The sequence below is a fragment of the Miniopterus natalensis genome, chromosome 1 (assembly GCF_054644295.1).
Source record: "Miniopterus natalensis isolate mMinNat1 chromosome 1, mMinNat1.hap1, whole genome shotgun sequence".
Taxonomy (NCBI): Eukaryota; Metazoa; Chordata; class Mammalia; order Chiroptera; family Miniopteridae; genus Miniopterus; species Miniopterus natalensis.
This window is the reverse complement of record NC_142081.1, coordinates 174,370,709-174,396,625: the sequence shown is the minus strand read 5'-3', so window position 1 is coordinate 174,396,625 and position 25,917 is coordinate 174,370,709. Positions and strand designations below refer to the sequence as shown.

Genomic DNA, 25,917 nt, shown 5'->3' with positions numbered 1-25,917 from the left:
CCATCTGCTAAGGGCTTCCTGAAGTCAAGGGCCCTAGTTTCTTCATCTGCAACCCTAAGACCTGGCACACTCCTTGCCACATAGTAGGTGTTCAATGCGTGGTTGGTGAATTAATACATTTTCAAGGAATGCAGTAACTGCTCTCCTGTGATTCTGTTAAGTAAAATTCAGTTTAACTCAATTCAAAATAACAGTGCCTACTACCATAAAATCGTACTTTTCAGATGTAGTAACTGGGTCCCAGAAAGGTCAAGTAACTATGCCAGACACCCAGAAAAGCAGCAGCACAATTAGATTGAAAAATATTAATTGTATACAGATAGATTTCTGAGTTTTGAGATTTCTTAAAACCTGAACACATTGATCTAATTTGTTGCAGTATCTAAAGAAAGATTGCTTTAATCCTGTCTTGTCAGATAGCATCAAGAAAGCTGAAAGTGTTAAGCAGAATTTGGCTCGTATGAAATAGGAATGACGCTGTAGTCCACCTGTGAAGAGGTAATCCAGGTGATGACGTTTCAGGCAAGTAATCCACCAGTGGTGACCAGCAGCCTCCAGCTGGTGGGAAGGGTAGTGGCTCTCCTTGATTATGCTCCATCACTTTCAGTCGCCAATTAGAATAAAGTGGCATTGAGTCACCTATCAAAATAAAATGATCTCATTTTCTACACCATCTATTTTCTGCCAATATAAGCAAACTCTAGTAAGACACCAACTATTTATAGCACTGGAGAGTGATAAAAATAATTTCCCACTATTTTGACATTTGTTTGCTAGGGAGACCTGGGTATAGATATTAACAAATTAAGCAAATCAGAGAGAGAAAGAGATACCAATTGAGGTTCCAGCCTTTATGTCAAAGGAAACTACATTAGCACTTCCTGTGATTCCATAATTGATGTCCAAGCCACGTAACCGCATTACAGGTGAAGCTGCCTTGTGACAGGGCCTCTGGTAAGTTACTCAATTCTAAATTTCCTGAGATAGGGCCAACAAAAACCCATCTTAAAAGGAAATCTGCTTTCCCCACAGTGGGGCTGCAGGGTGCGGTAAAAATGCCAACAGGAAATGTGAGTTCTGTGTGACGTGGGTAAGTCACTTAACCTCTCTGGACCTCAGTTCCATCCTGTGCCAAGTGAGGAGATTGGACCAGAACATCTTCAGGGTCCCTTCCCAGTCTGAAGGCTTGTGCTTCCATCCGACCCTACCTTAGTGCTTTAGTGAACTTGGGTAGATTACTTCCTTTGCAACTGCAAGGGAGAACTCCCTAATAAAATGGGAATCCATGGAGAAAGAGCAAACCTGTTTTAAGAAGCAACCTGTTTTAAAAAGCAACCTGTTCCCAGTGTCTGTTCCATGATGCTCTTTGAGAACTAATTCTTAAGTTCCTTCTAATTTATCTACAGGAAACCTGGGCTTTTAAAACAAATTTTCCCCACTTACACTGTTTCTTAAAATCCAGATTATTTCAGATTATGTTGGAACACCACTAGTGGCAGTTAAATACTCTTTTTAAAAACAATTTACTGGAAAAACATATTAGCATTAATATAATTAATAATACACCTTGCCATTGTAGTTATAAAAGAACATTTGGAATGTATTACTTTTTTCTTCTTCATAAGATCCTCCAGAGCTGCTACTGTATCGAGACTCTAGTCTGTGATGTTGACGATTTAAATGACTGTTTAATCCACTGTAGATGTCTAGGTGCACATAGCTACGGGAATGATTATTGTAGTTAGTCACGGTTCACAGTAAGACAGTATTTGTACTTTACGTTACACTCTCTACATTTAAAAAAAATCACAGTACACAAAATATTAACAAAAGTTTACCATAATATGCATTAATTTCCACCTCACAATTCAAAAGCTTAAGCTTTTAAGCTAATTGTTTCTACCTGAAGACTTTTCTTAAATTGTTGTGATGATAATGTTCTGGTGAAACCTGTTTTATATAAAACAGGCAGAGTAAAATATCCATTTAGAAGTTTCAAAATGTAAGCAACACAAAAAGTGACTGACCACACTCCACCAGTTCATCCCTTTGAGCATATTAGAATCTAGCACGTCAGCATCTTTAATGTTGAAACAGTCAAGGTGAAAAATTTCCAAAATGGGAATATATTTTTCACTAGGATTCTAACACAATGAATATACATGCCAATGCAGAAATCACTGTTCGTTCTGATGACACTATCTGTCAAACTGAAAGGCTGATGAAGAACTGATGTACTTACCTCTCTTCCATGCTCTCTTTTATGGGCTTATTATCAGGATTGCCATCTGAGGGAGCTACCATTGTATTGCTACTGGAAGTAGTTCCTGTAATAAGAAATAAAACAGTATCTGTGCATTTAAAACCTGAGATAACTCAATAAGAAAAGACATCAAATTACAGATGTCAAAACTTCATTAAAATGGGAGCGAAGGAATTTTAAAAAAGGAATGTGCTTATAATGACCAAGAAGGAAAGAAGACAACAGCAACAAACATTTGGATGCTGAAAGACAAATGGACAGGAAGTAAATTAAGTGTTAAGAAGGCTGAGTCCTAAGCTGGTAGTAGAGGAAACCAAGAAGCTTCCATATCTATACTGCTGAGTCTCCAAAAGGCTAAGAAATTAGTGGCATCAAGTACTGCTGGAAGTAGGAGTTGAAGGTGGTGCGAACAACGACAGAATTGGTTGAGAATCTATTGCAGAAGTAGTTGGTCCCCAAGATCTATCCCCCTGTCTCTCTCCACTGCCAGAAGTCTTTTCTGATGAGACTAAATCAGAAGATTTCTGGACTAGGACACCATGTCCAATTGAGGGAGGAAGTATTTCACTGAGAATAGGGGCATTACATGAAAACATATATATATACTAAAATTTGAGATTGTACACCCTGCAATATTCTTACCCCATGGGACTACCAGAAGGCTTGAAGACTACGTTGTGTGTAATATATGTAACGATGGATTATATGTATTTGCACACTCACACATATCCCTACACCCCCTATGTGACTAGCAGAGTTTTGTCTGGGAAGTCTGATTAATCCAAGAGAAAAGACCTAGACACTTGCATCAAAGAGATCATCGTACAACAAATGACTAAGTCAACCAGTTCCATATATACCTACAGAACATCCAGTCAACCTCTTAATACCCTACTCTTTACACAAAGACAGACCTAGAACTCATAGGCTTTTGAGGAAAGCTTTTACTAAGACAAATCAAAACAAACAGCAATATAGAGAAAATACGAACTTTTACTGAGAGAAAACTTTATCAGATATGGAAATAGTTCAATCATGAAACATGAGCAGAGCATTACTAAAGAAATTCTAATTCTAATTCTGTGGAATTAAACACATTCTAGAGGAAATGGAACATTCAGTAGAAGCATTATTAGAAATCCCCTAAGAAGGTAGAAGAAAAAGGCTGAGATAAAAATAGATGACAAAAAATACATTATAAAGATATAATTTAAAAGATTTCTAATTATACAGATAATGTTGTAATTAACAGGCCAAAAACATTTAATATAAACTGACAAAGAGTTTCATAAAAATGTAATCTACAATAGCCCAGATATTACATCAATTTTCACTGAAAGTTATTCCTTCAAGGACACAGTTTCTTCAATTCAAAATATTATAATAACTATAATGTATGTGTATATACATATACACTCGCAAAATGGACACTATGAATAATATATGCTCAAATAATTAAATATAAAACTACAGAGTAATTTCAGCAAGTATTTTCTGCATTTAACATTAATTATATTCATTAAAATGAATATAAGAATATATAAATCTATATTCTAGTTCTGAATAAGTATATAAATGTTTCCCTCTGTAATATTAAGAATCCTTACATTGTCAAATTTCTTTACTCAAGTGAGGATTAACAAAATCTTATCAAGTTAACTGCCATACATTACTCATGTTTCCTTTTGTTTTGATGATGTTTAAAGCGAATGCTTACTAAAATGAACAATCAGGTAAAGCCTCTTTTGAGATAAAATAATCAGCTTTAAATAGCTTCTTACCTGAGGTGACAGAAGGGATTTTATAGCTGGAAGTGATGCGGTAATACGGGGGGTTATCCATGTGAGTGACTCCTGAACTGACAGGGTCGGTCAGCTGCAGCTCGCTCACTAGTTCTTCTAGCAACTGCATTGTTTTGTCTCTGCCTAAATACACAATAACTTTCTTCACCTGTCACAAAAGTCATTCCAAAAAGAAAAAGTAGAATTTTTATTTCATAAATTTACCTTGAGACAAATTTTATCAGAGTAGGTTCCATTTTAAGTGGTAGACAAATAAGCACAATTTAAATTTGAATACAACATTGATCAGCAATAAGACACCGATTAATCGGCTTTATAAATACTATCCTCCCTCTAAACCCTCAACATTATATCTTAATAGAACAACCTGGATATATTGTTTAATGGTTTCCACAACGTTACCTACTTCCTTTACATTTTTGCTTTTTATTAAAAAAAGAAAAGCAAAAAATTATTGCTTCCTATAAATCAGTTTATTTTTTAATGGAAAAAAATTTCAATTGATATCATCCCAAGTTTTCCTCTTATTTTTAGTCAGGCAGGCTTCAAACTCAAGATTTATCTTTTATTCTGCCTTTCCATTTCTCTATATTCAACCTAGCAGTTTAGAGAAGAGATGAAGGAAGGATCTAGAACTAAACTGAACTCAAATGACACAGAGCCTGGATTGGAATGTAGATCTAACACTTACTAGCTATTTGAGCTGGGAAGTTACTCTCAGTTTTCCCTTCTGCAAAATGGGGCAATAGCACCAACTTCATATAGTTGTTAGAGTTAAATAAGATGTATAAAGCACTATAACCCAGTACATAGTATTGAGTTAGTAAATGAAAAATTTTCAGTAGTATGCATTCTATGTATGTTTTTCCATTTTCTTATCCTTACTCAAAATGTGGTCTTAGCAGCATAGCCATCACCTGGAAACTTGCTAGAAATACAGAATCTCGGGCCCTACCCCCACTTCCAGAATTGGAACAGATGATTCGTATGCACACAGACATGAGAGAAGCTCTGTTTTACATGTCCTCTGGAGAGACCTTACAGCAAGCTATATTCTGTCACACCACAGGTCTTATCACAGTTACCCACCAAGAACTGACTTCCTGCCCCATCCATCCATCCATCCATCCAATCCATCCATCCATCCATCCATCCATCCAATCCATCCATCCATCCATCCATCCATCCATCCATCCATCCATCCAGTCCGACCATCCATCCATCCATCCATCCAGTCCGACCATCCATCCATCCATCCATCCATCCATCCATCCATCCATCCATCCATCCAGTCCGACCATCCACCCACCCACCCACCCATCCACCCATCCATCCATCCATCCATCCATCCATCCATCCATCCATCCATCCATCCTGCTCTATTTGCCAGGTGCACTGCTGCCTCTCTGTGCCCGTGTTCTGTCTGGCTGTGGAGACCAGAGTGGACACTGCCACCCTAATCCTGTCAAGTCCTTGAGCCCTCCTCTCCCCAAATCCACTGCCTTCTCCATGAAATTTTCACCCCTCCTCACAAACAGACCTGTCTGGAACTCCAGCTCTCCTACGTGATAAAGCTAAGCGGCTGTGTGACTAAGGAAATTACTTCTCTGTCTGCCTGTTTTATCTTCTGTAAAACTGCGGTAATCTCACTAAACTCAGAATCATTCTGAGAATTAAGTGAAACAATGTAGATGAAGTACTTGTACCATGCCTGGCCTATAATAAATAATTTAAAAAATGATAATTAAGAATTATTGTCATTAAAAATGGCACCTTTTAAGAAAATTTATTAGGTGACATTGGTTAATAAAATTCTATAGGTTTCAGATATACAATTCTATAATCAATCATCTGTACATTGTATTGTGTTCAGCACCCCGACGAAGAAAATCAATAATGCCGGGAGAGAAAAGTAGTCCTGTGTGGGGGCGGGGCACTTACAGTTTTAAGACGGAGTGAACCAGTAACGGTCGGTCTAAATGAGAATGGGAAGTTGAGGAAAGACTCGAGTAGGTGAGGGAACGAGCAACGTGGTTATTTAGGGAGAGAGAGAAAAGTAAGTGCAAAGCCCCAAGGTAGGAAGGCCTGAGTGAGAGCAGGGCAGCAAGGGGTCAGTATGGCTCAGGGACAGGGAGAATATTTGGAGACGTGGTCAGAAGTAACGTGAGATCACACTGCTTGGTGCCATACGCCTCCCCTGCTCTATGTGCTACTCAACGACATGCCTTCCAGACAATGATCTCAGTAACCGAGTTAACTCGGGACATGCTGGGTAAAGCAAGGCTATGAATGGTCTGTTTGAAGAAGTTCTAGGGCAATGTTCTCCAGAGACAGTCTCCCATGGGACATACTTCTAGGAGATGCTGCCATGTGATGTATCCACATGTATACACACGTGTTTGCGGGCATGCGTGTATATTCGGTTTAACCTGCATGTTTGATAATTTCCTATTTTCTTAATGAGCAAATTTGGGGATTGCTTCCCCCCCTAGAAGGCAAAGGCTGTCTATTTCCTTGTGTATACCTCTTACCAAGTTTCCCCTTGTTTCCAGAAGTTTTAGGCACAATTCTATAGGCACTGAGCTCGGACTGACCACCTCGCTCTACCAGCCCAATGGCAGCGAAAACTATTGTTGTGGTTGCCGCTTCAGTATCACTTTCTCTTGAGCATCATCTCTAGCTCTCCCGGACAGCTGTGGTTCCAAGGTTATGCACTCTCAGTCCCCTGCAATTTTCCTTCGCAGCCCTTATCATGACTGGACTTTACTAAATTACTCACTTATTCATTAAATGAATAAAAAATAAGTAAAATCTGTATCATCCATCAGATTATAATGCCCAGACCTAGAAGAGCACCTGGCCTATAATAAGAACTGGCCAATAATATCTGTTAAACGAACCCATGAGTGAATCCTGCACCACTTCCCTCCTGTCCTTATCCTGGCCCCGCTTTGCCTCTGCTGGTCTACTGATGCCTACACTCTGACGTTACAAGACACATGAACTTGAACACATACGTAAGGCAAGAGGCTTGGCTCACTATTCACTCCACAAATGCTGATCAGAAAGTGCAAAATTATTTTCAGGTTTTTTGGCCAGCCATCTGCAAGTGTGGTCCACACGTTCTCCATCTCCGACCAGGCCAGCTCGTCACCGTACTAGGTGTGGGAAACATAACACATAGCTCAGAAAAGACTAGTATGTAACAAGCTTGTCACATTATGAAGTATTAGAAAATAACGCTTTTACAGGCAGCTTCAATCTTTTCCATACTTTAGAGGAATAATCATTTCTTTCACCAAATCTAAACATAAATATCATTAGTGATACACCTCATAATGACATTTCGGTCAACGACAGACCATACATATGATGCAGGTCCCATAAGATTACATTAGAGCCAAAAATTCCTATTGCCTAGTGATGTCGCCATCATAACATGTTAGTGCAACACATTACTCTCAAGTATGAGGTGATACTGGTATAAACAAACCTACTGCGCTGCCAGTCATAAAGAAGTACAACACATACAGTATGTACAGTACATGATATTTGATAATGATAGTAAATAACTACGTTACTGGTTTATGTATTTACTATACTTGAATCATCACTTTAGAGTGTACTCTTTCTACTTATTAAAAAAAAGTCAGCTGTAAAAGTGTATGCTGTGTTACGCCAGCAGCAGCCTCAGACCCCTCATGTGTACCATGTTTCTTGACTGTATCACGCTCTCTTGTGCTTGATTTAGTCTCGTGTTGTTTTGTGCAGTGACATGCTGTACACACTTGTAGCCTAGGAGCGGCAGGCTATCCCATGCAGCCTAGATGGGTAGTAGGCTATACCACCTAGGTTTATTATGTTAGTGCACTCTGATGTTTATACATCAAAACTGCCTAAGGATGAATTTCTCAGAACATGTCCCTGCAATTAAGTGGAGCATGACTGTAATTACATTGATTTAGCTCCCCCCCAAGAAGGTATTTTGTATCTAATGAGAAGTTTATTTTAGAGAAAGGAATTTATAATGCATATTTGTTTGGTTGTCACAGGATTGTCTAATCTCTTTATGTATTTCTAGCCTTGTTTACACCTCCTAATGCAGTAAATTTGTGCAGCAACAGCAAATTCAAACCCATTTTACCTTTGCTGTCATGTACATCAGATTGTTCAAAACCATTGCAGTGGCTTGTGGGGACCCCCAGCCTTCTCCTCGTAACCAGCGCCTGCTGGTCACCATAAGCTCCCGGTCTTTTAAGGAATCATCTTCATCTTCGTCATGTCGCCTTGCTGTGGGCAAAGGTTTCAAATCCACCAGCTCGATGTTGTTCATCCACGGCAGCAGATAGTGCAGCATTACTTGTCTCCCAGCAGGGTGAGCTGTCTGAATCCTCTGGCTTATCTCTGCAGGTAAAACAAGCCAAAAGAGGGAACTGATATAATTTTGCTTCCCTTTGATTTGTAATTAATTTCAACATATCAATCAAAGAATAGAAAGACAGATTTTATTCACTGCATTTAAAAATTATGAGTACTGTTTCTTCTTTTAATAAATTTGACCTTGATGACATCATAAAGAAAATTAGCAGCTAACATATATCACATTCTTACTTTTTATATAAAATACATTTGGTGGTTAAGATAAATACATGTTTGCATACTGTTGGTGGGATTATAAAATGATGCAACCACTATGTGAAAACAGTATAGGGCTCCTCAGAAAAGTGAAAACAAACCACCACATATCTAGCATGAAAACAGTATAGGACTCCTCAGAAAAGTGAAAACAAACCACCACATATCTAGCAATCCCACTTCTGGGTACATATCCAAAGGAATTGAAAGTAGGGTCTCAAAAAGATATCTGCATATCCATGTCCACAGCTACACTATTCACAACAGCCAAGAAGTGGAAACAACCCAAATGTCTCTCGACAGATGGATAAGTACACCTAATGTGGTATATCCACAGAACAGAAGACTACAGAGCCTTAAAAAGGAATGGAATCTGTCACCTGCTACAACATGGATGGACATTGAGGACCTTAGGCTACGTGAAATAAGCCAGTCATAAAAACACAAATACTGTATGATTCCACTTATATGAAAAGTAGGATGGCAGTTACCACGGACTAGGGAAAAGGGTAGTTATTATTTAGTGGGTACAGTGTCCATTCTGCAGGATGAAAATTTTCTGGAGATCTATTTCATAACCATGTAAATATACTTAACACTACCGAAATGTACAATTAAAGTGATTGCAATACATTTTACAATATGTGCTTTTCGACACAATAAATAATGTAATTGTAAGATAAAAGATAATGTTTGTACATGGAAAAATTGACACATGAAGAATCTCACGTATTTTGGTTTTATCTAGGGGAGATTCCCATGATGCACTTGTTACTTTTACATTCATCTCATTTAATGCCCATGACTAATCTGTGAGGTGGACAGAGGCAGAGTAACTTGCCTGAGGTCAGGCAATGAGCAGAGGAGTCAAACACAAGGTTGATTCCAAAGCTCATTTTGCCATATATCGCTTTAAATAAACATCTTTTTTCTCTTCCACCCTCTTTGCCTATTTTACATGCTCCTTATTTACTCTTTAGAAAGCATGAACATAGAGGATCAGTGATTTGGAACCTGGCTCTGCAATCACAAGTACCTGGATTTGAACCCCAGCTCTGCCCCATACAAGCTGCCTTATGGCCAACCTGTCAACCACTGATCCTTAATTTATTACTCTGTAAAAACAGGGCAACAAAAGTAGTTGCCTCATGGAGCTATGTGCAGATTCAATACAATGCCAATGAAGTGCTCAGTCCAGTGCTTTGCATACAGTTACGCTCAATTCTACTCTTTGTAAGAATTCCTCTATTAATACATGGATGCTATTGCCTCCAGCATGAAATATTAGACCTGGGGCTCTGAAAGAGTTGAATGAGGAGACCCTGACTGGGAGAGTGTCAGTGTGTGGGGGAGCTGGACAGATTAGTCATGGGCATTAAATGAGACGAATGTAAAAGTAACAAGTGCATCATGGGAATCTCCCCTAGATAGAACCAAAATACGTGAGATTCTTCATGTGTCAATTTTTCCATGTACAAATATTATCTTTTATCTTACAATTACATTATTTATTGTGTCGAAAAGCACATATTGTAAAATGTATTGCAATCACTTTAATTGTACACTTCGGTAGTGTTAAGTATATTTATCCCAACCAATCCCATGGCCTCTGAGACCCAGCTGGTCTCCTGTGCTTTCTGTGCAGGAGCCTCTAGGGCCCAGCAGCAGAAAAACTGTGTTGGTGGTGGCCACTGCACTGCGCTGATGACCGTCCACGTCCAACCTGAAAGGGCTTTCAGGACTGGGAGTTGCCATCTACCAGTGCAAACTAGACAGGAAAACTGCTTAAGAACTGTTAGGAGAATTTCAGTTATTCCTCCCCCCCCAGATCAATTAAGTATGGGAAACAAACCATTTCCACTGCTGAAACAGGCACTGTGGAAAGAAACCCAAAGAAGGCTGAGGCCACTCTGTCTTGAGCCAAATGAAAGAAAAGACCACAGCAGAACCAGGTAACCCCATGAATGCCAGTTCTGGTGCATGTCCAGTGACCAGACGCAAACAAGATCTTGTTGCAGGTGGAAAGCATGGAAACTAGCTGAATCTTTTGTGTTATAAAACAAACATTTCAGTTAAAGGGTAAAGCATTATGGGGGCATATACAATGGAGTATTCTTTAGGCAAAAGGTTAAACTAGATGGACCCCAAAATTTTCCTAAAGCTGAGTCCTGGGAGACCCAGACAGATACGACATCATGCCTGACACATATACTAATGTTTCAGAAACCTTGGCAGGAATATTTGTTGGCCCAAGTGAAGGAAACCGGGCCAGGGAGCAGTGTGGGATCCCAGCGATAGCTTTGCTTAAGGGCAGTGCAGAACCTCTCCCCATGGCCAGGGTTCACCTACAGAGACACCTGCACCTTTACCCTGCCTCACCTTAGTGTGTGCTGCCGGGCCGAGCACGACCCCTGTGCGTGGTCCTCATCTGAGGATATTTTCTCCACTGCTTTTCAGAGGGGGGGGGAAAGAGGGGAGGAGACGGCGACAAAGACAAAGACAAAGACAGACATCGACTGCCTGCCTTCTGCTCTCGCCCCAACTGGGGTGGAGCCTGCAAATGAGGCACACGTCCTTGGCCGAAATCTAACCCAGGACCCGTCAGTCTGTGGCCTGGCTGACACTCTAACCACTTAGAGAACTGGCCAGGGCTTCCTGCATTATTCTAAACATAGGCCAGTACACGGATAAAACACATACTACAAGATTCGGGAAGTTCTTCGTCTACTAAAGAAATATTTTTAAATTACACGTGAAGACCACTCCTACATTTTTGTTTGTTTTTTTTAGTTTGCTTTCTGCTGGGGTGAGTGGAGAAGGAAGGGCAAAGTGAGACAAAGCGATAAGTCCTGTAAAGACTTCATTAATAAGACATCTAAATATCATGATGAATCAGTGTTAAGAGTTCTTACTGACGAAAAAGTGTCTTATGTAAATACATGTTTTGTTTTGATTCAACCTCAACTTTCATATATTTAAAATTTCCTAGAAGTAGTGTTTCAGAAATGATTGCTAAAAAAGAAAAAAACTACTAAAGCAGTTCAATGATCATACCTGAGAATATGGCCAGAGTCAGCTCAGGATACGCCCTTGCTAATTCCTCAGACAACTGGTAATATGAAACAGAGTAGAGATGCGGCAGAGGGCACAGCTGGCTGAGCACTCCCTCTGTTCTCTGTACCTCCAGTTTGTGAGCATAGCGAAACATCTTTGGTTCCAGGATCTGCAGGAATGTAATACCATCAATTTAAGATTTTATGGGTTCTCTAAAATCCAGCTATAATTAGAAAAAAGAAATCTTCTACCAAGAAATATTCCAGTTTAAAAATTATATTGCTGCATATATTGTGAAATATTTCACGTTAATTTCAAATTCCAAGAAATGTTTGCAAAAGATCTGTAACTATTTACAAGGCATTACATTCCTTGTGTTTAATGGCAATGTTTTGGGTTAGTAGCATAGTCTGGAAATAACTTCAGCAACTTAATATACAACTTAATTACTTGAAAAAGATATATCACTTTCTAATTCAAATATAGGACTATATAAAACACATACAAGTGGAAAAAAATCTTCAAATAGATCTAGGTTAATCATACATTAAATATGAAATACAAACTAAAAATTCTTTTTTTAGACGTTACACTAAAGAGCTATGCTACTGAACTTTTTTAAAAAAATTATTTTTCAATTACAGTCTACATTCAACATTATTTTGTATTAGTTTCAGGTGTATAGCAGAGCAGTTAGACAATCATATAATGTGCAGAGTGATGCCCCCAGTATTTCAAGTACCCACCCGGCACCACACACAGTTATCACAATATTGACTATATTCCTATGCTGTCCCCATGATGATTCTGCAACTACTAGTACTTCTTAATCCCTGCACCTTTTTCACCCAGGCGCCCATTACCATTCTTAATTAATAAGACACTAATTAGGGTGTAACTCCTAAGACGGTCTCTGCCACCACCAGTGCCACTGCAAACCCTCTGGACAAATCAGCATCTACTTGAATGCCCTTCTTAACTCTGAGGAAGGGTAAAGAGCCTCAGTGTGTCATCTGTTAGTGAAGTGCTATGTGACAATGACATATCCGTGCTGGGCAAATTAACTCTTGAGGCTATATTTCTCAGCCTAATAAAGGAAAATTATACAAGGTTATCATAAAAGAGCTAATTACTTTTCACTTGGTTTTCAAAAAAAAAGACAAATTTGACTCACATTGTTATCTGAACAGAAACAGTTACCTACACACAGGGCCCTAACCACTCAATTTTTATCAGCACCGGCCCAAAGGCAGGCACACACAGGTAGGTGTGTGTGTGTGTGTGGGGGGGGGGACACACAATATACATAATCGCGTCACAACAACTTCTGAACAATTTATGTTACTAATAGACTTAAATGACCCATGTTTGTCTTCTATTTCAAATTATCTTCAGGAATTGATACCATATTTCAATATTAAAAATAAAGCTGAATATTAGAACACCTTCAAGGAAGAAGAGATGGTTGGGCTTCATTAAGTCCTGAGTGAAAAGATTTTCATGAACATTTGTTTACGAACCTGTAAAAGCTGCATAGCAACTTCATAGATACTTCTAGAAGAATCAGCTGCTTTGAACAGTATCAGATTGAGGAGCATCACCGTGTCACACTGGTAATCCCTAGGGACAAATTTCACATGTTAGGTAAATGTTTAGAGGTTTTCACACAAGCTAATAAATATGACATACAAGGGGCAAGACTACAGCCATGTGACACCTAAACCCATGAGGTGACAGGGTTTTTTAGGCTAAAAGGTACAACAAATGCATGATGATCACTATCCTTCCTTTGGTTAAATTCTGTTAGAGCTTAAGAAAATACTGGTTTCTTAGTTTTTCTGAATTCAAATGGAAATTTTTTCTTAAGAAAAACGAAATAAAATACAAAAACCAGCATCGGGAATACCTGTTCTGGAATACGTTAGCTATGGCTTTAAAGCAGCCAGCTGCCACCCTCTTCGAACCCGTGTAGCATCGGTCCACAGCCCAGTACATCAGGTTGCTCTGGTCCGGGTTCAGCTCCAGTAGTAGTGTAACTGCTTCACAGCCCAACTGATGAACCTACGTAAAGTTACAAAATTGCCCAGCATAGAGAGCGCTGTGTATTATTCAACTGTCTACTTCTCTGCATTTTACTAAAGTAATATCGTACGTATATTCATTGCATTTAATCACAAAACTCAGTCCTCTTTCGTTCAACTCCTTCTCATTTTATTCAGCCACTAGAAAAAATGACCTGGATAAATTAAACTTGGACTCTAGCTTGTTACACAAGACTCTTAGCAGGACAATTCCCTCCTCCAGCAGAGCCCCAAAGGCAGTGGATGCATTACAAACAGTGAGGCGGTGCTTTCAGGAAAGTGAGTCACTAACCTCTCCAGTTCTTTTTATCAAGCTTTATTCTCGTTTTTGATAACCCAATAGGAAAATTATTCTGGGGGGGGGAAATATGTAAGTCCTATTTTAAATTGTGACATCTTTGTGTGAGTACTATGAAGGTGTGGAGGGCACAGAGTCAAGAGTGCAAGAAAGAATGATTAACTGGAGAGTAGTCAAAAACAAGAAATTAAACACAGCCAATGACATGTTTCTTCCTTCCCATGTATTCTACACTGATACTGTATCTATAGACTTAAAACCCTGCTGTGAGTTATATACACACTACTATACTAATCCTGTAATATAAAAGGGAAATTTAAGAAATAGAAATTTTAGATTATGGCATCCTATTTAATTTTACGTAATATGTTTTCTGCATATAATTCTAACCATCTTATTTTAAAAAAGCTTGTTTTCAGTGTCCATATAATTCCAAATAATGCAATGACAATTATGAAATTTTAAGGGAATCACCAATAATTACCTTTTTGTCTAGAGAGTCCAAAATGTTATCCAACCATTTGTACAAATAGCCATCTGATGAAAGTCCTACATTATCTGCAACAGGGCCACAACATAGCACAGCAGACATAGCCTTCAAACGATAATATCAGAATTACATTTAAAACATTTAAGAGGTTACATGTTGGTCGGTTAATGAGAAGAGGCAGGGTAACTTTACTCATGCTTTGTGGTCACTTTAATTCTTTTCTTTACAAATAGAAGCACAGTAGTAATTTTTGAAACGAAGTAATTTATTATGAGTAGTAAGTATCATGGTACCAAATTAGAGCTTGAAGGGTACGGGAAGAGAAGGAAAACAGGAAGGGAAAGCACTTAAGTAGAAAAGAATAGGTGTTTCCTTGAGGTGATCCTCAGCACTTTAAGACAATGGCATTCATATTTGGGGTAGATTCTGAAACTTTTTTGCATTGTATTTTATGTATTTAGATAAACTTAATGGTATAAATGTTTGAATACGTCAAGCAAATTTATATATCCTAACACTCTCAGGTACTTGGAAGAAATCCCTAGCCTTTTACAATGCTAGGCATTGAGAGACAAAAAAACTTAACTACACTCCCAACGTAACAAAAAAGCAATCAGATTTCTAAGTAAATACCTTTAGTGCACAGTATTGATGTCTGTTAATTTGCATATTTCTATCACTGTATCTGTCCAGGGGAGTAAACATGATGCTAAAAGGACCTGCCCAGTGACTGAAGAGCATAAACAGACTGTGTCGAAGGCTCTGCTGAGGAAAAATACTTCTTCTCTGGTGCACTGCAAAGAAAGAACAGATGGAGAAAATTCATTTCCAGTTCTTTTCACTTTCAACTTGTTTGCTACTGAATAGGTAATATTGTAAAAAAGAAATGTTTTCATTTTAACTTAAAGCCTCCATAGTGACAGAAATCATTTACACATATGCAAGTCACAGTAAGAAAGTTGAGAGGAAGCCTCTCAGCAAGCAGGATTTCGTGCAGGAGCAATGCTGGGGCTGACACGGAGCTGGGAGTCCAGGCCTGCTCCCCCCAGGCTCCTGCTGGCTGCGGGAGGTTGGCCAGGACATCATTAGCATGAGCACACCTCTGGACCTTGGCTGGAAGGTAAGAGAGGGCTTCGAACTAGATACGTTACTTTTAAACTCTATGTTTTCAGCAGTGCAGCTGGCTTTATAAAAGGATCCTTATGCAGCATCTTTATATACAAAACAAACAAAAGGGGAGCTGATCTATTTGAAGCAAGGTGTGACGTCTGGAGTCCAAACCCATTCTGCTGCCTCTTGCCGACGGCACCAGAGGGGAGAGAACATAATTTTAAAACCACTTGTTTTAGAAGATCTCCAAGGATTCTTTCCACTTTAAAATCCTATTTTACAAGTTCTCTGCAGCAATCCTTGTTGAAGAAATGCAACAGTACCATAATGAATCAATGTGGAAGCTGTAGACAAGTGTTTAGTAATGGACTAAATTATATCTTTACATTAGTGAGCTTCAGATCAGAAAATTTAGAAGAAGAAAAATGCTCTTTTCCTCCAAACAGCATCATTTGCCCCAAAAGTTCAAAATAGGGTTCCCACACTTGAAAATAATGTACCTAAAGAAGTGCTTACAGGAACCTTTTATAAAATACAACTGTGCTCTTACTTTAAAAGCCAACTGTTTGCCTATACTTCCTAAGGTAACAACTTTATTTTTTCCCCCAGAAACAAACAGAAACATTTGTATTTACATTGTATGACAAAGACTATAGTCACATTTTTGTGTCTTTCACTGGTAAAGAATGTATGACTTTTTGAAATGTAACTGCATGTATTGGTATTTCTAGTTCCTAAACCAGTACCTGACATATAGTTATGTGCTCAATAACAGGGGCACATGTGTTGAAGGAACCAGTCAGTAACACAGTACCATTGTATTTGATGTCTATGGTCTACACCCTCTCCTTTATTCTAAAGTATCTTGTTAATTCTACCCTCAATTATCATTTAGGACACTACACTCTGCTCATTATGTCTAGGAAAAGTTTGTCCAAAGAGCTTATTTTACTGATTTCCTCAAATTTTCTGCGTCATTGTCTTGATCACTGAAAATCTATGCTGGGTTGCTTTTTGATTTCTAATCACTGACACTAATTCCAAAGCCAAAAACTCTTGCCATCCATGTAAGGCTGACACTTTTTCCTAGTATGCTCACAAGTTGCTTTATCAACTTAGATTATAGAACCTTAGTGGAAGAATAAATATGCTGGTCCCTTAATATTCAACAATGGTTTAGGAAACTAAAAATCATACCTGGAACATTCTGAATAATATTCGCCACTAAGGCACTAAAATGGCATCGTATATCCTTCAGCGTGTCAGAGTCTTTTTCATTTTCTGCTTCCAGAAGTTGTCTAGTCAAATCTACATACTCCAATAAAGTGTTGTTGAGGAAATGTGTTTCATTATCAAGGCCACCGCTTGCACTGAAAATATTGAAGAAAATAAATGATAAAGGAAATGTGATTTTATACCCCATTTTTGCCTGAAGCAAACTAGTCCTAGTGGTGGGTTTTTAAATACATTTTTTACCCTTACTTAATTTCTTGGATGCAGCACTGACTTTAGTAAATAATGTTTACAAGTAACGCAGACAAGTTTTTTGGTTGCAAAGGTGTTTTTCTGTTATGTTTTATGAGAGAAAAAACATGTTCCCTAATCATTTCAAAGGTTAAAAGATCAAAATCCAGTACCGACCTGTGGCTAATGACGCCAGCATCTGCCAGCAGTTCAAATATTCGTACCAGCTGTACTCGTAAAATGTCTCGACGCCGGCGCCGTTTCATATTCTATTCCAAAGACACGAAGACATTAATTAAAACTCCTTTGGGGAGTTGATAGAAAACCTGCTAGTGTAACTTGGAAAGAATCCTGTGAATGTCTTAGAGCTTTGGGGCTGAGATTATTTTGGTTGTGCAATATAGATGTTGAGCACTCTGGCAGCTACTGCAAAGAGATATGTGTGGATAGTTTGAAATTAATGAGCAAAATAAAATCACATGACATTTTCCATGGTGATACCCCTTGTATGGGGAGAGAATAAAATTCTACCGTTACTTTTAGGTGATGTGCTAATCTGAAGACTTTAGAAGGACTGAAGCGTTTAGTAAAACTGTTCTCTTTGACAAAGAACCTCTAAGATATTCCCCCAAATAGGTAAGAAGGGCAGGGAAAACACCACAGAAGGGAAAGAAGAGACCCCAGGTGTTGGTCATGCCAAAGTTTTCCACTTAACAAGGAATTCTGACACACAAAATAAAAAAGAACAAAATAAAATTTCATTTGATCATTGTGGTAGGAATAAATGTTTTGCCTGACTAGGGGTGAAGTACTAATGCTTAGAGTAATAGGTGCAACATCTCAACTTGATTCTGCCTCTAACGGGAACCGGTACAGTAGGAGAGATCTGTGTCAATGTTTTCTATAGATTATTTTAGTTACGGTAATTTCCACAACACAGAGCAATTAAAAACATATTTCATAGTCTTCCACTTTTGTGTCGACAAACCAGTTTTCTGCCTTTCAGAATAAATACTTAAGACAGGTAAAAAAATCTTTCAGCTCTTTATGAAGTTCACAGCAATTCATTCATATTGACCAGGATGATTTCTTAATAGTCTCTGAGGATTTCTGCAGTTTTAATTGATTGGTTTTTATTTTGTCTCCATACAAAGAACATGAATCTAATGCTCTTGAAATACATCTTACATTCAAGGCACATCACTGTACATATCTATTCACTTGCTAAGATGACTTCTTTCCCCTGAAATCAAATATAAATACTGCTACTTAATTTTGTTTCCAATTTCACTCCCCTCTAATAAGATCATCCTGCACTGTAACCAACATGATTCTAAACAAAAATTGAATTAATTACAACATGGGGATACCATCACTACTCTGCTGGGCTGACTTAAAGTGACTGAAGAATTGCAGGTGCTATTGTAGAGTCTCTAACAGAGCAGTTATTCCTCTGTGGATCTCCAATGTTGATAGCAGTGATTCTCAATGTTCTATACCAGACTCAACCAAGATGCTTAAAAAGAAGTTTCTGGGCTCCACTCTAGAAATTCTCATTCAATAGGCCCAGGAACCTGAGATTTTTAGTAGGCTCTCCTGGTAATTCTCAGAAGCCAGTGTCATATGGGGAACACTGGTCTACCAGATACAGCTGAAACCAGGTGTCTTGCATGAGGTAGTTCCCATCTTGCTTTCCAGCATAATCAATCACTTTCCCCCTCATATAATCACACAAAAGAATATGCAATATCCAGATTCTTTTATAAAGTCTGCAAATGTTGTTCCTCTGTCAAGAATGCCTTTCCCTTGCTTGTCCACTGGGGAACATACTTCAAAATTCACCTCAAGTATCAGTGCTTCATCTATAATGACTTATCTTCTTCCACAGGCAGAGTCGAAGGCTTTCTTCTCTCTGGCTCATATAACCCCTTACCTATGACTTCATCCCAGTGTGTAATACAATGTTATAACTATGGTTCACACATGACTGTCCCATCCCACTAGACCTGTGGTTTTGAAAAGTTGCTCAGAACCTGATGTAGGGGATCTAGATCAGGGATTGGCAAAATACATCACTCAGGCAAAATCTGGCCTATTACTGTAAATAATATTTTATTGGAATACGGCCACACCCACTTGTTCGGTGGCCTACGCAGCAAAACTGAGTAGTTGCAACAGAGACAGTATGGCCTGCAAAGCTGAAACTATTTACTATCTGGTCCTTTACAAAAAATGTTTGCTGACCTGGATCTAGAACCCAACTGTCCTCACTTCAGCTAGAGCAATTTAACACCCATTTTACATAATGGGTTTCTGCGTAAGATCTCCTGTGGGGGAAGAAAGAGGTCTGAATATTAAAAAAAAAAAAAAAATGTTGAAAACTGCACTTTACTTATTTACTTCCGAATTTCTAACTTTTGGTATAATGTGTAGACTATACAAGACAAGTAAGCGTTTGCCAAAAAAACATTTAATAATAGAAAACTACACAGTTTACCTCTGGTCTTCTTTCGAGTGCTTCTTTAATGATGGGATGCAATTCCTCTATTAGTTCCCTAGAAGAAACATGATATGCATTCTTTTAACTAACAGCTGAATAGATGTAATCTGACGTGCAAATATGTAAATATTAATATATTGAGGTAAACAGACAAGTGTTAATCCTAATCCTACTGTTTAAAACACAATGTTTATTGTTTTGGTTATAGAACAAATCTGCACACTGTAGAACGTTTGGAAAGCAGAAAAATGGTATAGGCCACTCACTACAATTTGTAAAAATAAGTTCTGTCAAGATTTTTGTTCAATCACGTTGCAGCCCACATACATTTTACATAGCTGAAACCCTATCATATATAGAATGTTATTGTTTTCTTAGTACTAGCATAATAACTTTTATACATAACTAATTAAGTCACAGCATTCTATCACATGGTGAAATAACAAAATTTTCCTTAATGTTTTCATTTACTGATTCATTAAAGTTTATGTAATTTTTGTTATTATAAATACAGCCTCAGTAAACACCTTTGTATATTAATCTTTGTCTTTACTTCTGATTACTTCTTTAGGATTAATTCTTACAAATGGAATTAATGGATCAAATGGTATGAACTTCATGAACATGATAACTTTATCTTTGTTCGTATTCTGATTTTAAAATGGAAAATAGTTATTATAGAAGATGGGAAAATAAAAAAAGCAGAGGAAAATAAAATCCATCCACAATTTTATCATCTATAGAAAATTACCACAGACAATTAAAGTATTTGCCTCAGGGCTGTTTCTATTTATGGGATTTTGTTCTGTAAGAAGCTGAGATCATTTTTTTATCCCATTTTTTGCTATTAGCACAACAGTGTGTCTACTTGTCATAAAATAATCTTCCAAAACTTCCTTTTTAATGAATGCTCTTCCCACACTTACAGACATATCACAATTTATTCTCTATTGTGCATGTCATCTTGGAGGCAGAACATCAACCACCACCTCATATCAATGGAGGACAATCTCAAAATAATGAATTCAGGGCCCAGCAGGCAATAACAAAGCAGAACTTCGGGCCAAAATGAAGGATTTGCTTCATTCACATCAAAAACATCAAGAATAATATAAAATATGTACCTAAATATTTTTTAAAAATAGTCTACTTCTCTTAAGCAAGAGGGAAAAAAGTACAGTTTTAACCAACAGATCAGGATTACACATTAGTAGAATCACTGTGTAAATAAACTGGATAGGAATATTAAAGAATTACACAGTATTTTATTTCTGGATCATATTTATACATAGTACATATTTAATTTTCATAATCATCCTGTAAAGAAAATAGGGTAAAGTCTTATTTCCTCAATCAAAATGCGGAAGTAAAGTCTCAAGTCAATTAAATGACTTGTTAAATGTTACATGGCTAGTTAACCAGTAAACGGGCTGACAAGTAACTGCCCTGATAAGCACTCTACCACACCGTCTCTCCCAGCAGCCACATTCACCTTTTCAGTGCATAGAGAAAACAAATAAAATTACCTAAAAGCTCCTGGGTTGGTCCTGCCAAGACCCAGAACAAGGGACTCCGTGACTTCCATGCTCTCAGAGCGCATCATCGGGACTACGTGCTTAAACAGGCATGAAGGGGACGGGACTCCGACAACCTGGAAGAATATATGTGCCTTTATAGCACCCACTGGTGACAGTGCTCCAATGGAATACTGTGACATTTCAACACTATCTGGTCCAGGACAATGGAGAGTTGAAATTTTAGAATCAATGGGGCTTCAAGATTCACCTGTGGCGCACAAAACCTAAGACGGTTCAGTACTTAGGCAGTGGTTCAAGTTCATTATCAGAATTGGGCTTTGTGGTCTCAATCTCTTCCAGACACTCACCATTACCAGACACGCCCTTACAGATACTCCCTCAGCAGAGTCTATGGCTTTGGATCCGTAAAAACGAGAGGAACAAAAGCACTTCTAAAAGAGTCATCAGGGCTCAAGTGAGACACCCAGGCGATACACGCTTTCTGTTTCCTTCAGCCACCTCACAACAGTTTGCGTCCTATCATGAAGCCTACGCCACTGTTCTCGCCAAGGGTCATCTGTATCACTACATAACTTAGGGAAATTCTAAAATGGTATTTAATTGTTTAAATCATTCCTTTTGGACACTGAGAAGTGTCAGAACTATCAGAAACAGAAGAAGGGAAAATGGATGGAAATGACTTTAAAAATACTCATTCTGATGCAATTTAGTGAGCATGGCCCCTTTTCCCTGAAGAAAAACTATGTATTATATATAAAACTAATTTCAACCAAGGCTCTGTAAAAACAGTAATGGGATTTCCTGAACTCTTTCTGTTATCAGTGCAAGCAACAAATACACTTTTCAACCAATGTACTGTATTGTCCTGGAAAAGATATTTGAAACGCTTTTGGGCACCATCCTGATGCAAGGGCAGATCTGGAAAACTTACTTTAGAATCGATGCTATAGCCACTGTCGGGGGTAGACGCCAGCGTCTCGGGAGGAGAGCACCGCACGGACCCCGCAGATGGCGACCATGACGTGGAGGCGGCTGCACTGCAGCACAGGAGCAGGTAATTTCTCCACAGGCCGATGTATGAGTCACTGCTGATGGTCGTGCTCACTTTCTTAGCATTGATGGGGCTACTAAGGGGGAAAAAGGAAGAAAAACCAGTTGGAGACAAATAATACATTTTTTGAAAATATTTTAAACTAATGCTAAATTTCTATCAACTTGAGGGTGATGGTTGGTATAAAGTTTTTATTACTATCTTTGTGGAATTCTATAAGATATACATAGCGAAATATCAGACTGAAAATTAGAACATTACAGGATTATTTTAACATATTCTATTATTCCTATAACCAAAGTTAACACTTTATTAGGCCATATTTTATAACTTATTATACTCAATGTAGAAAAAAATAAAAACAGAATGAAAATTATCTTTAATCCCACACTATATATTCTTCTACACGTTTAATTCATATGCATGTATATAAATTCATGGATATATCTTTTAACTTATAAAAACTGAATAATTGTTTTGTTTTATACTTGCTTTTCATACTTAACATATATTTTAAACATCTTCCATTAAGTTAATATACCATGACATCACTTGTGATGACTGCTATATCATTATAAAAGTTACTGTGATTTACATAGCCAAACTTTCACTGTTGGGTTATTTTAGCTCACAGCAACATTTCCCTATTTTACACAATACTATACATGTGAATATATGTTTAATTCGAATAAAAATTTATCCTCTAGGGTAAATTCCTGAAAAAGGAATTGCAAAGTCAAAAGAATATCCACATTTTTAAAACTTCTATGAAATGTCTGTCTTCAAAGGTTATACCAATAAAGCATTTTGGAACAATCCCGTAAATCTTTCCAAACACCAAATTCTATTGGGATTATGGACTAAAAGCAAAACAAAGACAGGAAAATGCTAACAGACAGTCCTTGCCTTAAAAAGATTTATAATATATTAAGATGAGTAATGCACACATACAACTTTACTAATTCATCAACAGTGTCTTAGTAGGTTAGAAAATGTTCCGAGCATGTGTGACAGTGGTAAAAACAACGGAAACAAAAACCCGTATAAAACTGTCACTATCATGTTTGCTGGGAGGGATATACAATAAAGAAACAAACAAAATGTGGTGAAGGTCTGTGGGGGTGCAGGGTGGAGGGGACCCATGGGGGGAAAAGCGGACATTTGTAATACGTTCAACAGTAAAGATAAATTAAAGCATTAAAAAACCCCAATAAGACAATATCAGATGGTGCTAAGTTTAATGAAGAAAAATAGAGCAAAAGGGGAGATAGGAGGTGGTAGTAGGAGAGGGACTAATAACTTAAAATATGGTAATTAGGGGAGCCCTGGCAGGCATGGCTCAGCGGTGAGCATCGACCCGGGATCCAGGAGATCGAGGTTCGATCCCCAGTCGGGGCACATGCCCGGGTTGCGGGCTCGATCTCCAGTCAGGGGCGTGCAGGAGGCAGCCGATCAATGACTCTCTCATCACTGATGTTTCTATCTCTCTCTTCCTCTCTCTAAGATCAATAAAGATATATTAAAAAATACATACGTGGTAATTAGAGGAGACTTAAATAAGATAAGGTCATAAATGTTTCGCAAGGTAAAAAGTGTCAATCTTCATAAAAACAAAACAAAACAAAAAACCCAATACACAATACCTGAGAGGCTCTACATAGACATACAATCAACATGTATATACAGAAATACCAAAAACATCTACACAGGAAAATAACTTACTTTATATCAACCTGCGGGGACAACAACTGAAGTCTTGTGTATGCAAACATCCAAGCATAGCTCACAGCTGTAGAGCAGTGTTTGGGAAGGTTTTCTTGCTTTAAAAAACTGGAGAGACTTATAATCCATGGGTCTTGGCCTTGGGTCACATGTGCAAATATCCATGTGTGTGAAGGACTAATCACATCAAACTGGTGGCTGATAGGAGAAGAATTCCATTCGGCTAACGTCTGCAGATCAATCGAGCTAGGGCAATACAGCAAAGCAGTCTATACAGAGAGAAAAAAATGATTACTGCACATTTCATGACTAAAGTTCTGCCACATGAACTGCTGTAAACTATAAGTGTCCTGCTGTAGTTTCAAGAACAGAGGCTCTAAAACAGGTCAATATGAGCTCCAGGATGGGCGTTAAGAGAGCAGTAAATTCTTGAAACAGCATTTAAGGTTTTTTGTGCATGTGCAGACATGTGTTTTTCTGGAAAGAGATTTCCTTAGCCTCAAAAGGATCTATAAAACAAGAAGGTTGAGAACCACTTCTTGCATAATTCATATATGACTAGGCAATTTTCGTGGGTGTACTGAAGCAGCTAGAGAACCCAAAAATGAACCATTAACTTTCAAACTGATGTGCCCTAGATATGCATAAGTGGAACAGACTGGAAAATGGGTTGCTCTCCAGAGATGCACATTCATAAATATTTGCTCAATAATATTCTGAGCTCCTATACTGAAGAGATTTACCTTCAGAGCAAAATATACATCATTCAAACAACAGAAACAAACAACAACAAAAATGGAGCCTTAAAATGAACAGAGACTCAATTCACTCAATCGTTTAACTGATGTATTTATAAAGCACCCACTAAGAACCAGGCATTGCTTTAGGCACTAGAAGAGAGCCATCCATCAGATTTTGTTGACATAATTCAGGTTAATCACCCAAAACAGAGTTCTTTAAATTTATAATCATCTCTTAGGTTTATAAAGCTTTCTTATTATCTCCCTTGGTTACACATAATTTGTGAGTTTTAAGAGCCAGTGCTATGCAGAAAACATATAAACCTCTTGTTCACATAGTCCAAACAGGAAGAAGAAAAATTTCAAGTACTAAAGTTTGATAGTTACTCTTAGATAAATCTTGAAATCTTGATATATGGCTTATTTTTTTGGTCCAAATCCAACTAAGCAAGTTTGTATAAGTTTCCTTAGTAATGTAAAAAAATGAAGCCTTTTTAATGAGTCAAATTACATTATGACTCCAGCATAAAATATATTGCATTTAAACTTATGTGGCAAAATAAACAAATACACTTATTGAAGGCAGAGTGCAATTTTTTGCTCCAAATTTCAACAAATTTTTTCCATAGTATTTTAACCAGTATTTATGTCAAAAATATTATATACCATAATAAACAGCAAAAAAACAGTCAATAGTAACATTAGATTTAAGAGAAACTTCTTAGATCAGAAAGACTGGAATTTTACAAAGATAAAATATTTGTACTGCTATGCAGAAGTATACTAACCATAGAAATAAACCAATGTCACTTTTTTTAATGTGTCACTTTAAGTTTTTAAATTTTCAAAGTATAGCTTTCAAAAATGCTTTCTAATGCATTACATTTGTAAAGGAAATTCATATACATATATGACTTAAGTTCCCAAACAAGACTGAACAGCATTCAGTCATTGCAATCATTGCTTTGCATTATATCAGTTACAGAAACCATTACAGTTACCTGGTCGGCCCCGGTGAGATGTATGAAGCTCTCAAGAATGGATGGGCTCAGCCTGTCCATCACATCTATGGCTAATTCATCATCACCCTATAAAAAAGACAACATATGTCTAAAAAAATTTAAGATTTTCAAAAATATTTTTTAATGTTTTTATTGATTTAAGAGAGA

The 25,917-nt window shown here is 37.7% G+C and overlaps 1 protein-coding gene across 4 annotated transcripts in view; it reads right to left on the bottom strand.

Moving 5' to 3' along the window:
- FRYL (FRY like transcription coactivator) overlaps positions 1-25,917 on the bottom strand; it is a 231,489-nt gene that overhangs the window by 49,801 nt on the left and 155,771 nt on the right. For all 4 annotated transcript variants that reach the window (XM_016206964.2, XM_016206950.2, XM_016206959.2 and 1 more), the window contains exons 21-38: positions 25,750-25,836; positions 24,009-24,277; positions 22,167-22,362; positions 21,224-21,348; positions 19,695-19,752; positions 17,375-17,466; positions 16,931-17,103; positions 15,257-15,417; positions 14,618-14,728; positions 13,661-13,815; positions 13,275-13,374; positions 11,755-11,923; positions 8,210-8,469; positions 7,083-7,223; positions 4,045-4,213; positions 2,243-2,327; positions 1,608-1,720; positions 489-639 (exon numbers count right to left, since the gene is read on the bottom strand). In XM_016206964.2, coding sequence (XP_016062450.2) covers positions 489-639; positions 1,608-1,720; positions 2,243-2,327; positions 4,045-4,213; positions 7,083-7,223; positions 8,210-8,469; positions 11,755-11,923; positions 13,275-13,374; positions 13,661-13,815; positions 14,618-14,728; positions 15,257-15,417; positions 16,931-17,103; positions 17,375-17,466; positions 19,695-19,752; positions 21,224-21,348; positions 22,167-22,362; positions 24,009-24,277; positions 25,750-25,836 — 2,615 coding nt within the window. The remainder of the gene's footprint in view (positions 1-488; positions 640-1,607; positions 1,721-2,242; positions 2,328-4,044; positions 4,214-7,082; positions 7,224-8,209; positions 8,470-11,754; positions 11,924-13,274; positions 13,375-13,660; positions 13,816-14,617; positions 14,729-15,256; positions 15,418-16,930; positions 17,104-17,374; positions 17,467-19,694; positions 19,753-21,223; positions 21,349-22,166; positions 22,363-24,008; positions 24,278-25,749; positions 25,837-25,917) is intronic.